The 23,677-nt window shown below is 35.4% G+C and overlaps 1 protein-coding gene across 19 annotated transcripts in view; it reads right to left on the bottom strand.

Annotated features, from left to right (window-relative positions):
* LOC121383300 (zinc finger protein MSN4-like) overlaps positions 1–23,677 on the bottom strand; it is a 92,649-nt gene that overhangs the window by 57,267 nt on the left and 11,705 nt on the right. For 2 of the 19 annotated variants that reach the window (XM_041513229.1, XM_041513230.1), the window contains exon 5: positions 8,056–9,078. The exons of 10 other annotated variants lie outside the window; for them this stretch is intronic. In XM_041513229.1, coding sequence (XP_041369163.1) covers positions 8,697–9,078 — 382 coding nt within the window. In that variant the 3' untranslated portion in view covers positions 8,056–8,696. 7 more of the 19 variants (XM_041513237.1, XR_005959280.1, XR_005959279.1 and 4 more) reach the window with 7 other exon arrangements.

Raw genomic sequence — 23,677 nt, 5'->3', positions numbered from 1 at the left:
ATAGACAACAAGTTAGAACTTGTCAATGCACATTTGTGTCAAGAGTTTGTTTCAGTAAAAAGAAAACACAATTAACTCAATAAAGGATCATGCTGTGGAAAATTTTAATCCTCCACAAATTTCACAAAAGAAAGAAGCAAAACGGCCATCAAACTTGTTTAGTTCACATACTGGAAAACTACACCATTTCGAATATACACAGGAATGAACATACTGCACTGATAAATATATTCAGTCAAAGCTGAATACAAAACCACCATTTAAATAAATATATAAAGGAGAGATATTCAAATAATTTGATTAAACAATGTTTATTGTAAAATTATTTATTCATTTTACAATTACAGTAAAAGCAAAATGCATTCATGTAAAATAATACACATAAATTGATAACAAATATCGTACTTTTACTGGCGAAATAGTATTAGAAAGGCAAAAAGACTTGTACATCGGTTACCAATTCACGAGTGGCAAAGGCAGCTTCGTGTAATTTCAAACCTGGATATTAAGGAATGATTAAATATTGTTTAACGTATATTAAACGTTTTTTTTACTGACAACAGTAATCCACTCAGTAATTAATTACAAATCCATATCTGCAACTGAACTTGTATCTGTTTTAAAATAACTGTTAGAAGCACGCATCATTGGAGCAATGTACGTATGCCAGCCATTGATGCTTGACATCTTGATTTTATTGTTTTGATTGCACTTTAAAAAGATTACCAAAAGCATATTGTTTTCAATATTTTATTTGTGCATTTCATGATCTTTGTTTGCATAATGAAACAGACGTCTTCAATCAAAGAAAAACTGGCACCACCAGTAGCGATGTTGACAAGTTTCATAGACACTTCTGTCATTAATTTCAAGAAGATACATGTACGTGTTTTTTCAAATGTGCTGTTAAACTGTCTTTCCTGTTATACTCTTTACCACAGATGGTACAGCCAAACTTAGACACCTTCAGATGAACACTTTTTCGATGTCTACGAAGCACACTAGAATCGGAAAATGTCTTGTTGCATATTTCACACATGTGAACATGATTTTTGCCATCACCGAGTTTGCCTTTGTCGGGTAAGCCTGCCAACGCCAGTCTGAAACACAGAAATGAGGCGATTAGTTTTGCTGGTTGTTTTGCAACAGGCTTAACCATGAAACAGTCAATAATGTTGTTTCTGTATCAGTAACGATGTTTCCATGAATGAAACTCACAAAACAACACAGCCAAAACCATGGCATGTGCAAAGCAGTCATGTTGAATGTTCACGACCAACTGGTGCCAGCTGCAGTCAGAATCATATGCATAGGTCAGAACACGTCTTTCATTTCATGTGTGTCAACTGTCATGATAAAAGAGTTGACTATTTTCTCAGTTTGTCTAGCACCAATTGTCATTGTAGAGATGATTCAAAGTCTGTGATGCTGCTCAACTGGTAGAACAATGATACGAGCCATATGGCGACTTTATTCCACGCCACAAAGTGCTCTACTACACCTTTCTCAAACTACATGTATTCTATAGATGCTTGATTGCTTTCTTTCTAGTGTTAACCTATATTGTACCTCATTTACCTAGAAAAAAACCATGTAAATGCTGAGACCTAATATGGTGATAGTATCTTCACTACTGCATCAAATATGTTAAGTCAGTATACCCCCACCTCACCCCACCCAACTCTAAAACTAGACATGGATCATTCTAATTGTCTAAAGATACATGTACTGAAAGAAAAATGTGACAAAGAGTTTATTAACATGTATAATAAATAGATATATGTATTTACATGACAACATCACTGGGACCAGGTTGTGGCAATATAAAAGAATCGCCCAATGGATTTTAATGTCCTGAAAGTGTTCATACATATAGTGATGACTATGTGCATCACTGTTGTCGCTTACACCACCACAGGTAATTTAACAAGCCAGAGATCATTCTTTAAAAGAAGAAGAAACAAGTGTGCACTGTGTTGAACTTTCATTCAAGTTCTCTGCCGTGCTTAATAGCCAAAAGATTTAGCACTCTGTGCCAGTGTGCTATATTAATTAGTACTATTATCTAGTGTCTGCTGGGCACCACACGTTGATTTTTTCATGTGCTGAATAAGATTGTCCTTCCTATTATATGCAGCACCACAATTACACACGAAGGAGCGCTTCTCATGCACAGTTCGATGATGCCTCAACAGCGTGTAGTGGTAAGTGAATCTCTTCAGACAGATTTCACAAACATGGTTTGCCACCACTGCCGCTGCCTGCATCCACTTCCCTCCATGCCTGGAAAGGAAATGATGCACTCGATTAGACCGCAGCAGGCATGAATGTCTCAAAAGAACATTGTAGCTAATTTTACTCTAGATCAACCAAAACCACAATAAGCATTCATAAGATCAATATTACAGTATGTAGCTGTGTACATTTTTAAAGTCCACGAGTATCAAGAGTATTTTGTAGCTATACAGCAGCTTTGGCTCTACAATATTCCACAATCATTAGTCACAACATTGTCCATGGAGAATCTAAATTTATGCATCATTGGTATGGCATATACCGATATAGCAGCCACAACCCTTCTTGTTATAATAAAGCAGGTATTTTGTTAATGTAATGAACTGATCAATCAAGTTAAGACAACAATGATACATGGCAATGTCCAGGAAAAGGTATCTGTATCGTGAAAAAAAATAAAATCAAACACATATATGAGAGGATAGCTGTAATACATAATTAGAGCTAGACAGTATTGAAATTTCCGTTTCAGTATCAGTATTTTTGGGGTGATTTACCTCGGTCTCAGTATTTTTGGAGTGATTTACCTCGGCATTGGTACAGTATTCGGTATTGATTACAATACCAATATCGAGCAGTATTATCGGTATACTCGGCTTTAAATGTATGCCAGAGTTAAGTCTCACCTGCTAATTCCATCTAAATAAACTTAAATTCTACACACATGGCCCTCATCTATTCTTTTCAACTATTTTGTGTTGGTCAGATATATTGTTAGTGGTTTACTAAATAGCATAAAACATTTTTCAATGCTTAAATTTCAGTATTTTGATATTGGCTCAGTATGGTAAATCAGTACTGACATGATACCAATACCGAACGATATACCACCCAGCTCTATACATAATGTTTAAATAATACTAAATCATAATATAAAACTAGACTATGTTGGGCACTGGAATTTGGTCAGTGTTTTCTTTACAAATGACATTAATTAGTATATGCCATTGGAAAACTTCAACTGTTTTAAACATTATAAACAATTTCAACGTCACAATAATAAAATTTAAAATAACCATACTTGTATGTAGCACAAATGTCACGAGACAAATAAATTCTAATAAAAATTACCAAAAAAAAGCCAAGGCAGTTATAATACATCCATGGTGATTATGCAAACATGTTATTTCTTCTTTGAAATTCAATCAAAAGACAGATCACTTTCATCAAATTTATTTTTAAATGTAAAACATTCTAAATACATGTATATCGAATACTTTCACAAACATTCACACAAACCCTGAATACCATATACATCAGTAGTGTTTATATATGTACATTTATTTATAAATATATCTTTTCCAATGAATTATATATTAAGATTTGCTGCCACCTCAGAAAAAAATAAATCTAAATATTCATATAGGCATCTACATGCAAATTCTGGATGACAAGAAATGTCAACAACCAAAAAGTTTTCAATACATAATAACTTAACTGCTACCTGGCAGTCACTTCCACCTTGTAGTTTATGTAAAGTGTATTTTTGTCAGTCTTTTTATTTCCATGCACACCTCATTTTTGAGTCTACATGTGCACATGTAACAATAAAAATCTGTATTAAATAATTAACCAAGATCTCTAGACTGGAAGAATGAAATCATACCTTACATTGTAATTATCCTCAAAAATCTTTTACAATGCAAACAATCTCCAAATGAAACCCGAACTCACAAATTAAGTTTGAAGTCTGATCTTAGCACAAAGACTGGGATACTTTCAGCAGAAGTAAATGAATCACAACTAGGAAATTGATACCAGATGCTTAGTAAAAGATCTGTCCAAGGCCTGATTAATTAAACAAATTTTTAATGTCAACTCCTGAAGGTTCTCGGTTAATGAAAACTGAGCAATACTGCCAATGACATTTAAGAAATAAAGCTTTTTCAATCTGATCCACAATTAAGTTGTAAGTTTTGATCATCAAAGAAGTCTTGACTTCTATTTCTCGACTGATTGTTGCCACAGTGGTGAACATTCATATGAATATGGAGGTGATCCTTTCTAGCAAAGCCTTTAGAACAAACTGAACATGAGAAGCGAGTCATCTTCAAGTGAACACTCTGCACGTGTCGACAAAGAGACTGTCTGAATGAAAATTGTTTAAAACAAATGTGACAAGTCACCGATTCTGATCGTTTTGGGACATTCCCTTTCATCGAGGTAGTCAGGCGCTCAGCAAGCCTGAAAGTAGAAGACAGGGCTTATGAAAACTTACACAATGTTTAACACCCAGACTGGTGCTATACCATATTTTAATCTTAGTTTTCAATGCTTTCTGAAAATAACAATGCACACCAAAAAAGGTAAAAACCAAATAATACTGATTTAAAAAAAAAAAATGAAGTAAAGGGGTCCATGTAAGTTTTTCCAGCAGAGAACAAAGGAACAAGAATAGTTTTTAGTTAACATTAAAATTTGGAACTGTAGAGAACTCTGAAAGCTTTTCATCTATGATTATACAAGCCACATAGTGGGCAGGACATCAACATATTTTCAGGCAACAGCTTCTGTGTGTATCATCAGCATTAATAGATATTACACCCTTTGTCAGAAAATGCTCTTGGACCATTCATGTTAAGTGTTGATAAACATGATATGATAGTCATTGTAAGGTCAGTTCTTCAAGGTCTATGAGTATCCATTAACACTTACTTTCATGAAAATGTGTGCTAAATGCTATCACAATAAATGTGCACTAACGCCAAACTGCCTGGTGAGCACACTGCCTACAATACAATGCTTGCAACATTTACACAACTGTGTGCAAAACTGTTTAACCCAACAAATGAATTTACTAATGTATTCAGAGGCATCATCTAACAGACAGCTGTTAAAAATAAATGGTGATCTTAAACTCAGTAATGGTATACAGTGACACTAAAGATTTATCCAATTTTGCAGTTGTCATGTGTAGCTCCAGTTGACAGGAAATAATATACAGATGTATACAATGTATGTATGCAGGATTAAAAGGCACAGCATTCATTGCTGAATCTAGTAAATGAACGGTCTAAGTAAATGTTAAATGAACCAAAACTCATTTAATCTTTCAATTCTGTATTCCAGTAACCGTAAATAAGAATCTCAAACATACACGTGACTAAGTTTATTTAAAAAACAATGTGTTGTGTTGTTGTGTGTGCTTGGGTGCTTACTTCAGGGCCAGCCTTGGGTTGCTATTTTTGTTCGCCAAAAAATTCGCCAATCTTCAATTTCTTTCGCCATCTAAATATATATTCGCCAGCAACGTATTTGCATTTTATTTTTAATCTCGTTCTTTAAATTATGATAATATAGTATATTTTAAAATGTACTTATTATTCAGTTTACGTCTTGTAATCTAATAATGAAATACTGCCGATGTCTAGGTCTGGCTGTAGCCCAGTGGTAAAGCACTTGTATGATATGTGGTCAGTCTAGGGTCGATCCCCATTGATGGGCTCATTGAAGTCAGTGCATCACGAGTGGTATATCACAAAAGAGACAATTTTACTTTTTGTATACATCAAAGAATGATTGAACACGTTTGGTTCTAAAAATCGAGATGGAAAAAAATCTTTCGCCAAACCAAAAATTATTTCACAATTTTTAAATTTTGTTCGCAATTGGCAACTTTGGCGAACAACAGCGTGAGCCCTGTTACTTGCACATATATCAGCATGATGCATGCTTTGCATTTGTGTTTTACCAACAAAAGACTTCCAACACAATTTTATAATTTGATTACAAACATTTTATTGGTTATCACCACATTAACACATATTGTACATATTGACCCTCTTTAATCACACAAATTGCTAAGACTTTACCTAGTTCTAATCATCCATAACATAAACCACTAAAACAGCCGGTTTCATATAAATTTAGTAATAGGTTTGGACTTAGTGTGCTGTGTCTGAACAAAATGACATTTTGTATGCCGCACGAGAGAGTCTTTCCGTGTGAACACCCTAATGCACAGAGGACATGAGAAGCTGAACGCTCGTGTGTGAACAGACGACTGGTGTCTTTTTAGATCGTGTGGAAATGCAAACACTTTGTTACATTCAACACACAGGTGACGCTGTTTCGGCATCGAATGAACACTTTCTCCCAAATCGGTTGCTACTTTCCTGTTGCTGGGTCTGCAATAGAAACAAAGTTGTGTGTGAAAGGCCCACAAAGCAGCTTCATTTCATTACAGTCACCCTAGCAGGTAGTTTTAATTTCCCCACATCCAGTAAAACCAACTGCATGTTTCTATTCTAATGATATGCAAAACCAGTTGCAAAATAAGTACACAGGAATATCAGTATATATAATACCACATGAATGAAAGATGATGCACAAGTATGTAGGGTGGACAAAAAAGCCAATAGTTTCAACTAATGGATGGTCAGTTTGGTCCCAAAGATGTGTACATGATTATACCTCAACCAATCAATTTCTTTCTGCATTTTATATTTGCTAAAACTACTCTTTGTTACCTTGATTGATTACACTGCTGATGTCAATATTACAAACACATTATTGGTATTACTAAATTGCATATACATGCCGTGTATACACGGAACATCAATATATGCACACAAAAAATTTACAAGTTGGATCACATGAATGCTACAAATACATCTAGACGTACACCATTTGCAGAAACCTACAATATTTAAAGACTAATCACAATATCAATATATGTTAAGTTTTAAATGCAAGTAAAATATAGTCTGTATCAAATAGGAATGACTTGGTGTACAAGTTACAACAGATAACAGGGAACATTAAAATCTACAGTACAAGCATGATCTGTGAATGTAATTTTATTTACATGTACAGTGTACTTCAAAATGTCATCTTTGAAAATTCAAGGCCTTTAGTTACTTTGGTCCTGTTACTAAGATCATTCAAGATGAATATACTAAGTTCTGTATATAGACAGTCAATTCAAGCCTAACACAATTAAAATGTTTTACCCATGTTGCCAAAACTAAGAATAGTCAGTACATCTACATCAACAACTCTATTTTTCAAAACATTATACAGATATTTGCTGCCATTTGATAACAAAACAGATGTTTTACTATATTATGCAGTAGTTTATAGTTTATAAAGCATTTATTAAGCAAGCATCTGAATTAACAATTTAGAAATCCCAGTGACTGAAGTAAACAATAACATATAACAGAAATAATTATAAACACCTCAGCCAATTGTAGTTCCGAGTAAAACTCAATCCTATCAAGGTGCTACATCAAGATTTTTCCAAGTCCCGTAGCAGCTGCAGATTAGCAGCATCCCTGTAATTTTGCAGTTACATGTATCTCCAAATTCAATACCTTCAGCATGACAAGTTCAGTTCCCAAACTAGATTTTCAGTTTTTATAATTTCACCATATTACCACGCAGTTTAACAAACTATTCCAGATGGTTTCATCACACAGTAATAAGGTAATGTATCTATACTTTTAACGCTTGTGTTTTCACAGCCAAGTCAGAATATGCATGTATGAGTATTACATATACATACATGTATACTAGGAACATAGACTAAACAATTCTGGATGGTGCATTCTCACATGGATGTTGAGATTTGAATTCCGACTGAATTGTTTCCCACAAACTCTACACAAACACTTGCTCTTAGCATGCACAGTCCGCATATGTCTTGTAAGAGCTGAATGAAAAGTGAAAGTTTTGGTACATTCGTTACATTTGTATCTTGTGCCTCCAGTTAGCTTCTGTGACTGGCAATACATGTTTGAATGTTCAGCCACTCTGAAAGAGAGCAAACAGAAACTGTAAGCTATTCGTCAATGTAGAAGCACATGTTGGCAGTTAACTAGAAAGTTTATACTGGTAAAGAATTTGGTCCAAACACTGTATGGAAAAGCAATCAGGTGTATGCCTCGACCATCTATGTCTGCACTTCCTAACTGCATACATCCATCATAAAATCAAGACTTACACACACAAGCACTGTCAAACAAACACTTGAAGCATAATACAAACATGATATAGTATATATCATTACAATCTACATGTTCATTACATAGTAACCTGTGGCCTGTTCTATATTATGCTCATTAAAATGGCATGTGTACCCTAATAAACTTATTATAAAGTCTTCAAAATGCCTTATGTCCCAGATACACTTCCATACACTCATTAAAATGTCAAACAATGCTCTAAATAGACTACAAAGTAGGAAGAATGTATCATTCTAGGAAATAGCAATCTTCCTACACTCAGCAACTGTCATTGATTCCTTGGAGAAATCACGACCTTGAGAAAACATCCTTTAGACCACCAGTTTGCAGAAACAATTTTGAATACATTAATGGTTGTATTGCTAAGATTCAGATTATATGCATGAATGTATCATCAACAATGATGTATATGAAGTCTGTAGAAAATGTTTGATTTTAATCCTTATGTTCTTCCTTGAGAGGCAAGTCATCCAGGATGGTCAGGTCAGAGTCCGGTTCTGGCATGTTAGACAAGTCTACTTCTATGTCCTGTCTAGACATGTTGGGCCGATCACATCCAAAATATGACATGTTATTGGACAATTTGAGGTGCGCGTTAACGTGGTGTGCTAGCACATCTTTCCTGTTGAAGTTCTTGCTACAGATAGGACACGTATGTATGAAGAGTCGCTGGTGAACACTCTGCTGGTGCCGGACAAGGGTCCAGTTATAAGTGAAATTTTTGTTGCAAGTTTCACAAACGTGATCTTTCTTAGATTTTATGGAATATCTAAAGTCCTCTGTCAATTCGTTATATGGGTCTCCTTTTGTTGTCACTCTGAAAACAAAACAAATGGTAGTTGAGTGGTCTTGTCTTACAAACATCCAAACACTATAGCACAACCAGAACTGTATGCCATACAAAGTATATCTCACTAACTCCCACCCCTAACCCCCAATGCAACATTTACATTATAGTCAGTTAAGTGGTACAAATTCAAGAAAACGTATGTACATGTAGATATACAAAATGCAGTTATATTTAAAAACTGTAAGCATGATTTTAAAGATAACAGTCCTTACATATACTTCATACTATAGTTCTGGTTTGCTTGTAAGACCTTTCCAGTATTTTCCCCACTTCTTAAAAAAAAAAAAAACTGCCCATCAGGGATTCTTCCATCAACATTTTTATTTCTCACAAAAAGTACTGCCCAACAGGGTTTTTTTCCTATCCATGTTTACTTATTTCACAGCAAACATCCTGATACCATTTATGTTTGGCTTCAATTTTATTTATGAGTGTAGTGAATGCACTTGTACAGGTTTTTGTGGGTACATACATACATTCATACATGCAGGTAACTAATTTTAAGAACAGTGGAAGTGTTTTATGTGAAGTACAAACACTGCCAAAAGAACTTGCTAACTTGTTAAAGCTATGCCCATAGCACACATTTTTAAAGCCATGGCCTAATTAACCACTGAGCACAAAGTAATTAGCATGCCTATTGTCTTACAGAAATAGTTGCATGTTATTGCATTCACTATCTTGCAGACCTAAAAAAGTTGTCAAGTGATTAAACAACAAGACAATTTATTGGAATAATAGCACAAACACACACACACACACAACACACACACACACACACACACAGAGTAAGGATTAAAGTATTTTGACATGCATGTTGACTAATAAAAGTCAAAATGATTTTGATTCAAATGTTAACGGAGTAAAGAATGTCCACATTACAGTTGATTTGTCCTCTGTTAAGAATGGACCCTAATGCTCCTAAAACTTGTAATATTGTAAACATACCAAATCATTACAACTGACAGCTTTAAACTCATCAGAAAAATATGGCAGCCTAAAACAAAATATCTGGGCCACTAAATTTTCATTTTCTGTGGCCCCTAACTTGAAATATTCATATTACAGGTTTGTTTTAAATAATTGGAAACATTTAATAAAAATTGTTTTAAGTAAGCATAATAGTAACTATATGAAATATGCTTCAATAAAGTAATATTGACTTGAAGAACCACTTCTAGATAGCAAAGATATACCACCATGCATGATTCTGAAATGAGATGTTCTGAATGGTTACAAACTGGATGAGGAAGTCTTTGTTTGATCAAGATGACACCTAACTACTTGTACATGTACATCTGGTCTACAAAGTCAATGTTTATAAATGGATGTTGGCAAATTATGGTAAGCCGATACATTCTGTTTTGCAAACCACAATCAAGATTTTAAAGTGGAAAAAATGCTTCTGTTGACAATTGTTAATAGTGGCTTTATGTTATAGAAAGAAGACTTTGGTTGCAATTGGCAGTTTCGAGCCCTGCTCTGATCAAAATGTAACTCGCATCTATGTCGGTCATTAACTAGTACAAAACATATTTGGTAGGAAAGAAAGAAAGAAGTGTTTTATTTAATGACGCACTCAACACATTTTATTTACGGTTATATGGCGTCAGACATATGGTTACAGACTACAGATTTTGAGAGGAAACCCGCTGTCGCCATTACATGGGCTACTCTTCCAATTAGCAGCAAGGGATCTTTTATTTGCGCTTCCCACAGGCAGGATAGCACAAACCATGGCCTTTGTTGAACCAGTTATGGATCACTGGTCGGTGCAAGTGGTTTACACCTACCCATTGAGCCTTGCGGAGCACTCACTCAGGGTTTGGAGTCGGTATCTGGATTAAAAATCCCATGCCTCGACTGGGATCCGAACCCAGTACCTACCAGCCTGTAGACCGATGACCTGCCACGACGCCACCGAGGCCGGTGGTAGGAAAGGTAACATGCATCTTTTGTTAAGACACATGCATCAAGCATCATTTGGTAGGAACAATGCCAGACGCTCATTGATCAGAGTACAAAATGTCCTACAAACACAGAAACTGATACACTGGTGTTTAATGAAGAAAGCACCCAGCTTAGATCTTTTGCAAAGGCAGCACTTAATTCAAATTACTGATTAAGACTAAGACATAAATTCATAGATCACACATTTAAAAGACATCTGGAACCGGATAAATCACTGAAATGATTTTTTCAATCCATCAAGTTCATAAACTAATTATGTGTACCTACACAAAAGGTTCTGCTGGTTTCCGTGAATACATTTTTTTTTTTAACGTTCATTCAAACTTTTTGAATAAAAAACTTATAAATAGAATGCATAAACAAAGACACATATATTGGATGTCAAACAAAGGTACAGGTACCCGTATATGAACAAGCATTCCAAAGAGAACTGCTAAATCGTTGCTTGTGCCCTCCAGAGTGCAAAAAATTTTCATGATTATATAATACAGGAAAATAACATTTCTGAGAGGGTGATAGTACAAATATGTTATTATATTTTGATTGTATCATTGTTAGGTTCTAGTGCCTAAACAGTCAATTTGTGAAAATGGGACCAAACCCTGAAACACAAATTGATTTATAAATGTAGCTCTAAAGCTATACATAAAGTCTCAGTTAACATCTTGAAATATTGCAAAGGAAAGTCCTCCATAACTGTCAAAAAGGGTAAAAAAAAAAAAAAAAATGATTTAAAGGTACATTACATGTATGCAACATTTTAGCTCATTATTTTGATGCATTGCAAAGTCCATAAAACCGAGATGGTTGTATCTCTTAAGCTATACACGTGTGTAATTCTGTCAAAAATGGTAAAATCTCCAGGAAACTCAAAATTTGATCTGTAACACTAAATGATAATATAATTAAAAAAAAAAAAAAAAAAAAAAAAAAAAAAATCAGTTCAATATCTTGAGGTATTGCAGAAAGAAAAAATCCTGTAAAACCATACTAGTATGCAGAACAGATGAATGGAGACAACTAATAATTACAAATATATTAAATAGTGGGTGTAAAATCAATACAGGACAAATCCATGTCCGTGGAATTACATACCAGAGAGAATTTCCCGCATCAAACTCATATCTAGTCCACTTTTTAAAAAGTTCTAAATTTTATAATGTATGCAATACAGCAGTAGTGTTGGAAATCTATTGGGACTTTGTCATCAATCATCAGTTTAACTGGTTTGTACCAATCGATCAACTTTCGATTACACAATCCTTTAGAATTGTATGAACATAAGGATTTGAATTATAAGCACCAGGCACCTACTGTTGTGTTCATGGGGATGGACCCTACCAATCACTAATTTTACCTTTAATAGCTATTACCTAAGTACACATAAAAACAAACACCAACCAACATTTACATCAATTCTATCATCTAAACTGGAATTTGATAATCGATCATCATATCGAAAGCGCCAAATGAATTAAAAATATATATTATAATTGATCACTGAAACATCACATCAATATTGTACTAGTACAAACTGAATAGTCAAAACTATCTCAATTACATCACTTTGTAAATATCAGTATATCACAAAAACCTGTAGCTTTGATTAAAAAAATTAATGTGTATATATAATTAAATGTAACACTGTGATAAAAGCAAATATACTACTATATTGTCTTTTCATTGTCGGCTTTAATGGCCAGATATAAATATATGGCATTATTGTATAAAACTTAAAAGGCAAACATAATCAACACTTGGTTTGTTTTGCTTATGGGCATGACAGCAAACACATTTCAAATGGAGAAGGAATAAACTGTCATGTCAGATGACATAAACAGAGGTATTACGGTGCACAAACGATCTTACTAAAGATATCTCGACATTCCATGTGTGCTAACTGGCAAATCCAATAGAACAGGCTTTCAAGTCAGGAAACATAATGCATCCTGTGGCTATATTTATTTAACATGTATGATCTAAAATCATTAGTGCACAAATGTCTTCAGAACTGTACAGTAGAAGGGATGTATTTCAGTAAATTGCACTTTGTTACAAGTATTTAAAAACATTTGTACTCTATAAACTGGTCAAATCCCAAGCAATTTTATAATACTCTAACCAGTGATAGAAATAAGGAGAATTTTTCACTAGTCCACCGGCAAATACAGCTAAAAATCTACTTGCCAACAATATTTTAATTTGTCCATATAAATAGTTTGTTTTATTCAAGTACAAGGACAATGTTTTTCATTGCTCAAAATTAAACTTCTTTGAACATTTTCACTTGTCCACTGGACAACCACCAACGTACATTTTGTTTGTCACTTGTCAAGACAAACGGATAAGTGCTTATTTTGAACACTGCTAACACCCTATGCCCATACATAATACCATAAACCCTGGATTTGAATTTCACCACAGCATAGACGGCAATTGCGGTAGGTGCCCTCCTTACTTGCAGTTATGCCCCTAAAATCTCTTACGGTGTTGACGGCAAGGAAAATGCTGCGCTGCCGTACTTGGTTTTCTCCTGTGCCCTTTGGAATAGTTTTTTTTTTTAAACCCAGCATTTTATTATTTAGAAATAACACAAAATGGAATATGAAAAATCACATCTGGCAAAGTCGGACACGAAGCGACAGGTCAGTTATACCAGGATGTAAAACAAAATGTGCTAAAATGCCAATAAAAATAATGTTATTTACAGCAGTTTAAGTTAATGACATTTATAAATGTATTCTTTATAACTTACACATTAGTGTTTTTAAATATCATTTGAACCAATTTATCTGTTCGACTTGGCAAGGTGATTGAGACATTGTGGTCACGAACAAGCTTCATTCTGTGAAGCCAGTTCTGAGAGTGGCAGTCATCCTACAGGCAGTGCAGGAAGGATGAAATAGTCTTGTGCCGTGCCCACATATTTGACACATTCATTTATTTTAACCCTCTAATGCCCAAGTACTCAAAATAAATATAAAAAATTATCATATTCATTCAACTTACAGGTGTTAGTGTACATTGTACACTTCCATGTTGATTTTTTACTTTTCATAAATCTGTATACATACTTTTAATAATGTAGCATATCTACTACATTGGGCATTTAAAGAAAATGTAGCATATATGCTATATGTTATTAATCTTATAAAATACATTATTATGGCATATATCTCTATCAAAAATAAACAAGATCATAAGGTGAAATAATTTTTGTCTCAAAAACTTGATAGAAAATAAGTTGCCTTTATGCACCCACCTCTTTTGAGGGAAAAGTTTGCCTACATCCACTAGCAATGGGATCAGTGGTTTTAAAAATTTACTAGCCATGATTAAAAATTCACTAGCCCTATTTACTTAAGTTAATAATCAGATATGTCACCTAAAGCAGGAGATAAGAGCTTAAACACTCTTACATTTGGGGGTTGGGGTGGGGGCAGGATATTCATATTTTAAATAATAGACTTAATTGCAACATTTGAGAAATTTGTTTTTCACTAGCCATCAGGCATGGCAATAGTAAAGTTTATTTACTAGCCCAACATTGAATATCCCTAGTCATGGGAGTGGGGATACCATAATCAAGGAAACCCTGTATGGCATTGCAATATATGTATGTATGTATGAAAATCTATATATTGTACAGGTATGTATGTCGAGGTTCACTGTTATATATACACTTGAAAAAAAGTATCGCAACACCCAAAATAATCAGGCCTCATATCAAAATATTTTAAAAGTCTGTTTGTGGGGTCCACAATCATGACCCTTTTGCTACACCATACATTGAGATACGATCTGCACGTGCTACCGCATGCGGGTAGTGAAACGTGCATTACGGGTACCCCGCACTGGGCAAAACACGTGTTTCAAGCCACCGTTATTACTGTTAGAAAACTGAGAAGATTTTGTTAATTAATTGATGTTATTAGAATATGGGGCCTCCCCAACTGTCAGATGGCAGGTTATCGGCATGCGGAATGCGGGTATGTCCCTGAGAGCCATCGCAAGAAATGTTGGTCATCATGCATCCACCATCAGCCGATTGGTCCGGAAACATCAACAAACCAATGACGTTCAGGACGACCACGTGTGACAAGTCATAGGGAAGATACCGCCCTTCTGAGACTCACCAGGATTCATCCGTTCATGAGAAGTGGCGTGTTGAAACGAGAATGGCTGCCAAATCGTCGTCTTTCAGACAGAATGGTGCGGAATCGACTCAAGACAGCTGGGTAATAGAGCCAGACGACCCGTCCGACGTCTGTTGTTAACCCGTGCTCACATTGCCGCACGGCTGGCCTGGTGTCAACAGCGACGTCCATGGAATTTAGCATCATGGCGGAGAATACACTGGTCAGACGAGATTCGATTTCTGTTGTTCATGACTGACGGTAGAGCCCGTGTCTGGTGCCAGAGAGGTACAGCTTATGCCCAAAGGCACATCTTGCAGCAGGTTCCGTTTGGCGGAGGGTCCATAATGGTGTGGGGTTGCATGTCACACGATTGCAAACTCGACCTTGTAACTGTCTGGCAAAATCTAAACGGACAACGCTACCTCACAGACATCTTGGACACGGTTGTTGTGCCACACTTTGATAATCATCCTTTGAACACAAGGCCAATTTTCATGGATGACAATGCTAGGCCGCATCGTGCACGTGTCGTCACGTGTCGTGCACGTGTCGTCACTGACTTCCTACACTAGGAGGCAGTCACAACTCTACCCTGGCCTGCCAGGAGTCCAGATTTAAACCCCATAGAGATGATCTGGGACATCACGGGTCGCAGGGTACGTGACAGGGAGCCTCCAGTACAGAATCTGGCGGAATTGGAACAGACTCTGCACCAGGAATGGAACAGAATACCTCAGCGTCAGATGCAACGTCTCGTACAGTCGATGAGGAGGGTACGGGAAGTTATCGCCGTCGGAGGAGGTTACACCCGTTACTGAGGGTCTGGGAAGTCGATTTTGACGAGGGTTCTGGATTTTATTCTGACTGGAAGGGGTTCCACAGGATCTTGATAGAATGTTATGGTTTGTGTACTTGGATCATTTGTTGAGGACTGGAGGGCAAAATATTGACAGTGACTGCACTTGCGAACTTCACACAACAAAACTTAACAGCAACTCATTTTGTTGTAGGTTTTTCATCTTTTTGGGTTCTCAGAATAAAATGCGTGTTTTTGTTTAGTATGTTGTTGAATTTGTAATTTAATTCTTCCCTGAGGTGTATTTCATCCAAAAAGTACACTGGCATGATGTTTTTATTTGCATTTCGCATATGATTGACGATAGCATTTGGCTATTATCGAAAAGTTCGGGGTGTTGCGATACTTTTTTCCAGGTGTATATATACATATTAATGCACTGGCACTGGGGATAATTAAATCCTTTCTGGCCTCACAAATTGTCCCAACCCGTTGCTGGGACTCAAACGTGTGGCAGCAAATTGCAGATCAAATAATGATAACAAATAGTTTGGAAAAGAATACACATACATACATGTATATTTGTATAACATTAAAAAAAGAAATAATAAAAAAGGTATACAATTGACTTATTTTAACTTGCATTGTACTTTATCAAGTATTGTCAAGCTTTCCTTGTTGCTTTTTTTTACGTTTTGATGAGGGATGATTAACATGACTCCATGGTTTGTATAGCTGTCTGTAGACTAAATGATCAACAATAAAGTTACTGATTAGATGATCATGAACAGTAACCATTCAACTCACCGTAATAAAAACGTTTATTCAGCAATCACTGTATATATTGGAAAGATATGATAACTAGATAAATCTGTATATTTTCGGTCAATGACCAAAAATATAGGTCACGTCACATTAGCCCAACTCGCCACACGAGTATTTCAAAGTAGTTTTCAGTAAACATACTCTTTAAATCATTTGTTGAAGTACAGTAAAGGCAAATATATTTTATTTTTGCGATAATAATACAAAACTTGTATATTTATTTATGAATTTGAGTTTATAAACGCTTTTTTAATGTGATGACACTGTAGCTAGCGTCTGACAAATAATGACGTCATGTATCTTGTATGATGTCATACGGGGGAAAAAAAAAAGCCTTGCTAGGTTGACAGTATTCGATTTGCGTACACAAAACTAGAATAAATAATGATTTTCCGAATATTCCTGTAGCATTGCAGGATAAAAGATATAACTGCTCAGGTCAAATGGCAAATGCAGCTCGGCAGAGCCTCACTGCATTCGCCAGTCTAACTTTCACAGGATAAAGCCGATATCTTAAGACAGTAACTAGTTATTCCCTAGATATAGACTCTCTATTCTTTGACCACCAAACTCTGTTGAGGTCTTTCTTTACAATTAAAGTTACTCAACAAAACAGTGACCCTTTTCTTGTGACAATTGTTTAGTAGACATGTGTACATGTACTTCAGTGCATAAAATTTGGCACTGAATTTTAGCACTTTTTTTGTTCGTCTGTCAGTTATGCAAAACCTATATCAACATAAACGATGGATCGTTTGTGCAAAAGCTTGTCAAAAAATCCAAACAAACGTGTGTTGGCTAATATCACCAATGTTTTGGAAAACTGAATGCAGTGGGAAATCCCTGACCTATATGTACATGTAGGTCATATGTGCTTGATGGTAATGTTGTAACCAGCTTTTTCTCCATCGTTCTCCAGCTATTTCCTTATTTCCTTCACGACCACTGTCTAACTTCATTATAAAATGCTAGCTACATTAGCACTCCACTTACATATTTATAATTTACGGAAGTTTGCTGAAATTCTAAAACTCTTAATGTCACGATATTCGGTGTTTGAAGCAGGTCACAGAACCTTTATGGGTAGTTTTTCAGAATATTATATTATATACTGATTCAATTTAATGAAAGTGATGAAAACAAAATATGTTATAAAAATTATAGCCGGGTGTTATGAAAATCTTTCTCGCTGCTATTCCAAGCCAATCGGAATGAAAGAAAGAAAGAAATGTTTTATTTAATGACGCACTCAACACATTTTATTTTTACGGTTATATGGCGTCAAGACATATGGTTACGGACCACACAGATTTTGAGAGGAAACCCGCTGTCGCCACTACATGGGCTACTCTTCCGATTAGCAGCAAAGGATCTTTTATTTGCGCTTCCCACAGGCAGGATAGCACAAACCATGGCCTTTGTTGAACCAGTTATGGATCACTGGTCGGTGCAAGTGGTTTACACCTACCCACTGAGCCTTGCGGTGTACTCACTCAGGGTTTGGAGTCGGTATCTGGATTAAAAATCCCATGCCTCGACTGGGATCCGAACCCAGTACCTACCAGCCTGTAGACCAATGGCCTGCCACGACGCAACCGAGGTCGGTCAATTAGAATGAGTCAGCTGATTACGGATTCTCCGTGGAGTTCAACATTTGTATAGCTTCTTTCAGACTGAATTGGGCCTTTTAATAGCAAATGCGATGGCACTCTAGCGACTGTGTTGAACAAAATGACTGGTAATATTAACTTTGTGACTGTCAAAGCATGCCAATACATAGCCTCATCTGGCTCATGCAAGGGTCCCTGTGCAGCTACCTTTGTTTGATTTAGTTTAAAACCCATTTTGCCTGTCAAAGAGCATGCACCATGTATTATGAACATGCTTCGTGGTGCACAAAATCTCATGCCACATTCGCGGGAAAACTGTGTTCTTGTTACTATGAATAGCATTTTATAAAATTCTAATTTCCAACAAATCAAAACAGATGTTAATAAATTTTGGTAGAATTATATTGAGGTTTTAAAATGTTTGACAAATACCATCTACAGGATGAATATTATTCTAGTTTTGTTTTGAAATTGGTAAAATATATATATATTTCTTAAATTCTTCCCCAAAAGAGGTAAAAAAGAAAAAGATTTTGACAGCAGTAGATTTTCATGGGTAGGTCTGGTTAGGATAAACAAACTTAATTGTCATCTGGTAGCTTTCCAGTTATTCCTAGATTATTGTTGGCCATTAACCTTTGCATTTGTATCTGAACTGCTGAAGAAAATCGCTCATGTAAACACTAAAACCACACAACTGATTGTCTGAAAAATTCAAATAGTATGCCCTGTACTTTTGTAACTAGTGCTAATACCATTATTAGGGTTATTTATTTGATAAGACTCAACAATGTTGACGACTCTTCACTCAGCACTTATACATGTACTTCCAGGCAGTGGGAAAACAGAACAATAATTATCAACCAACAAGCATATATATATGTACTACTGATAAATATCCTTCGCATTCCAGGTCAGGTTCAAATGGTTTAGGACTAAAAATTAACACCAGCTGATTAATAAAGAAACTTGCAGAAACATTGCCTACAAATAAAAGTTGTTTCAAGAATGCCTTGCATGGAGAAAAAAAAGAAAAGATAATTGTTTTTCAGTTCTAACAAAAGCAGCAGTAAGTCCTTCCTTGAAACACTTTTGGCTTGCTGTTACCCATCATCCATTTAAGTGAAAGTTGATTGGTAGATCTTTTTATATAATGCTTTGTTACCAATTTTTCATATTAAAAAAAGAAGAAAAAGTAATGAAATGAGAAAGTATATCTGAAAAGAATGTGGGTAAGTTGGTGTAAAGCAAACAGTATTTTTGAAACAAAGTTTGACATAGCTGTTGATGCTGAATTAATTGTTTACCATTAGCCATGTTATATAAAGATATTGGTGCCATGCCAGTTTGATCAAGTGTCAACCTCATAATTTTAAAAATCGTGTCCACCTTGATGTATGTTTACAATTTAGCTGCTATAAATTTCCCTTCAAGTCTAGATTGTATAAAACTAAAAGTCCAATGTCTGCATTCAATTATGTTCTACAGATGGCATTGAACTATGTTCTAAAGGTGGCATTCAGCTCCTAGGTCCTTTCATTGTAGATGTTACTATCAGTGTTTGTTTTGGAGGTTTTTGTAATATTTATACAATAAATGTAGTGGATTGGCAAACATATAACATGTAAATCCCTATCCACAACATTGCCATTTGAGTCATTACATTTTAACAGAAATTACTAAAATTATACACTGAAATGTAAAATGTCCTAGGGCGTATCTGCTTCGGTGGGTTTTCATGAATAGACTACATCTTATTGTTAAACTTTGTGCCAACCTCGGTTTTGGAAATATCATCTTGAGAACCTTGCAACAGTGCTGCCAAACATTCACAAAAAAACATCATCCTGTCATTCTATTTGCTCTTTATATATATATATATATATATATATATATATATATATATATACATGTGTATCATAAAAGGGCTCTAAGTTTAGACTTGACCACTTGCCTAGCAGTCTTTCTGCCAGAAAATAATTTGAAAGTACGTAATAAAAATAAAATGGGCCATAAGTGCCACAACAAGGGTGGTTATGGGTCTGAATTGTTTTGAATTGGACACTCCTTTTTATGAGCTTTGATAAATTTTAAACAGCAGTTCTCATTATCATCTATCTAAAAATTGTTCAAATAGTTACATTAATTTTTAAGATTTTAGGATACGTAATTTTACCCTCCGCACCCTCTGGCAGAAACACTGCCATGGGCAAGTAGATCTGAGTGTAGAATAAGCAAGTTAGCATGTTAACAACTTATCTGCATGATGAGACAAGTTAACTGACAATTACAATTGATATAAAGATAAATATTCACTCATAAATCTAATGCTAAATATAACTTTGATTGGGGTTTTTCCAACGAATCACATAGATACTGTTGGACTCTTTCAACAGAATCATCTTGGTAGCACATTCAGATGATTGGAGAGGTGTTTGTCTTAAAGGATAAGCACCTGTAGATGTTGAGGCTTAATCTAGGCCTGCATAATAAAATGTCAACACAAACAAAACTTACATGTACATCTTGGCAGTTTTCTAAGAAAAGTTCTGTAAAAGGATGGATATTTGCTCTAGGCACCATTTAAAACTAAGGCTATGTAAATATGTACATGAATATAAAACAAAACATATTTACTGTTGTACATTTAAATTCATTCTCCTGCCTGTGGTTCATACTGTACATGTATTGTATCTTGTGTTCTCCAGATATTCACCATCAATTACCAACAATTACATGTACATGCCTAATGATTTCAAAATATCGACCATAATAAGCAATTCTTACAGGTAATATATATGTCAATAGCACAACCAATTTGTCTTACAATTTGGAATGAATGAATGTTTAATGACACCCCAGCACAAAAAATACATCGGCTATTGAGTGTCAAAGGTAAATGTATCGGTTACAATTTGGATTCATGTACCATTGAGAAGCCCTGTACTTGGTGATTAAGTCATATTTTATCAAACCACGAAATCACTTGCCAGGCTGATTACTATGTCCTGTGGTCTTTTCAGTCGTAATCGATTCAGTCACTATGCTAGGCTTGAACTTTCTACAAGAAGGGAAAACAGATCGCCAGATCAGAATGGATCACAGTAAACACCAGATGAATGGATCATATTAAAGGATTGTAATGTCAGTGCATTTGGATCTTTAGTAGGACTCATTTCACTCACATATATATATATATGCAATCCCGTCAGATGTTAATGCAATTAAAATTTAAAACAGTGTTAGTTTGAATTTTTAGCACCATAAGAAATACAATAAACAGATTATTTGTTACAGTAAGATCTGCAGTGTCTGCGCTTAACTTTTTTTTTTGAGTTGACATCCGGGCAAGTGGTGACAGCACTTTCCTTGCCCAGATCTATTTTCACTTGCCCGAATAATATTTTCTAAAAACAACAACAATATTGCAACAGATTATAAGAGAAAACATTTATTTTGAGTACTTTCCTGCACTCAACCAACCCACTCTTTAAATAAATAACAGACATGCCACTATGACTCCCCACTGTCACTGTCAATACATTTGTGGTATTTTCAACAAACAAAGATGCTTGCGTTCACCAAACGTTGAGCACTGGTATAACCGACACAACCCCTTCCTCCCCTCCCCACCCAATCTCAATGAAATAATAATAATTTAAAAAAAACCTAAAATATAATGTTCAGTGGATACGATCTATGACGTGTACACATAACCAGGGCTGAATCTCGTCGACATGAATTTGTGCCCAATTTTACATGCTACTTAACTTACCGTACACCTATTCTTATATTGGGCATATGTTTATTTATCTCGACTTCATGTAAAATTCTTTAATCTCATTGGTTGTTTGCCATTGGATAAATCCCGTATACCCCTGTGGGAGGAGCTAATTCTCTTATACCCCCGTCTGTAATTTCCAACAGTTTCCAGCCACCCCAGTTAATGGTAAAGCAATAATTAGATTATAAATAAAGTTTTTTTTGTGTTTTTTTTATTAAAATCTGTTGCAGACAATTTCGTATTACAAACATTTGAAGTTAAAAACTCGTTTATTGATGAAACTATTTTTCGTCACTGGCAAGTGGTTTTGTTCGCGTCCGTGTGGTACGGCTCCGTTAATAAATTGTTAACAATTACTGTCTGGCGTTATTTTGATTATTTGGCTATATGGTTTAACATGTCGGCAAGATACATTCGTTGTAGAAGCATCTCTCGGGTATATGGCTTTTTTATGTATCCTTTGTGTGCTCTTTTACCCCTCGCCTTCGGCCCTGGGTAAAATAACACACACAGGGTATATAAAAATCCATATACCCCTTGTGATGCTTCTACAACTTATAATGTGAAAGCAGACCTACACTTTTTCATGGTGCAAAGTAGGCTACATAGCTGTACTTTTATTTATTTATTAATTATTGATTAAAAAAATAAATAATAAAAATTGGTCGCCAGGCAGGCAACCTTACTGTGGGTTTTCAGTCGCCCATCGTCGTTTTCAGTTGCCAGGGGCGATCGGGTGACCGTTAAGTTTGAACCCTGGATCTGTCCCCTGAGAAAACAATGCACTGCAAACAAAAACCTGATTCCAAACAAAGTATTGGGATGAGGTTTAGCTCAGTCGGTTGAGTGCTCGCCTAATAGGGTCCAAACCACCTTAGTGGATCCATTCAACTGATTGGGGTTTTCCTCATTCCAAACAGTGCACCACAACTGGTCAACGGACGTGGTACATGTATGTTCTTTCCTGTCTGTGGGAAAATGCATATAAAAGATCCCTTGCTACAAATGGGAAAAATGCAGCAGGTTTCTTCTCTAAGACTTTATGTCAGAGTTAACAATTTTTTTTTACATGCAATAGCTGATGATTAACTAATCAATGTGCTCTAGTGGTGTCATTAAACAAAACAAACTTTCACGAGAAAACATCAAGACATAACCAATAAAGAGACCAGACCTATCATTTGAGACTTATTTCGAGGGCTGGTGATAATGCATGTAATAGTTGGTCAACCTATATGAACATGTACAATATATGTTTAAACCAAAGTAAAAATATATCTGTTACAATTATTATATTACATACCTGTACATGACCTTATGAAAAGGTGCCCATAGCAAACTCTACAGCAAGGACACAAAATCAGCAACAAATATAAAAATATGACATACATGTATAATGTAGACATGCAGAAGTGGGCTGTTTGTAGTTAATGCATCTGTG

The sequence above is a fragment of the Gigantopelta aegis genome, chromosome 10 (genome assembly GCF_016097555.1).
Source record: "Gigantopelta aegis isolate Gae_Host chromosome 10, Gae_host_genome, whole genome shotgun sequence".
Lineage (NCBI taxonomy): Eukaryota > Metazoa > Mollusca > Gastropoda > Neomphalida > Peltospiridae > Gigantopelta > Gigantopelta aegis.
Note: the sequence above shows the minus strand (reverse complement) of the source record. Positions and strands in the feature narration are given on the sequence as shown.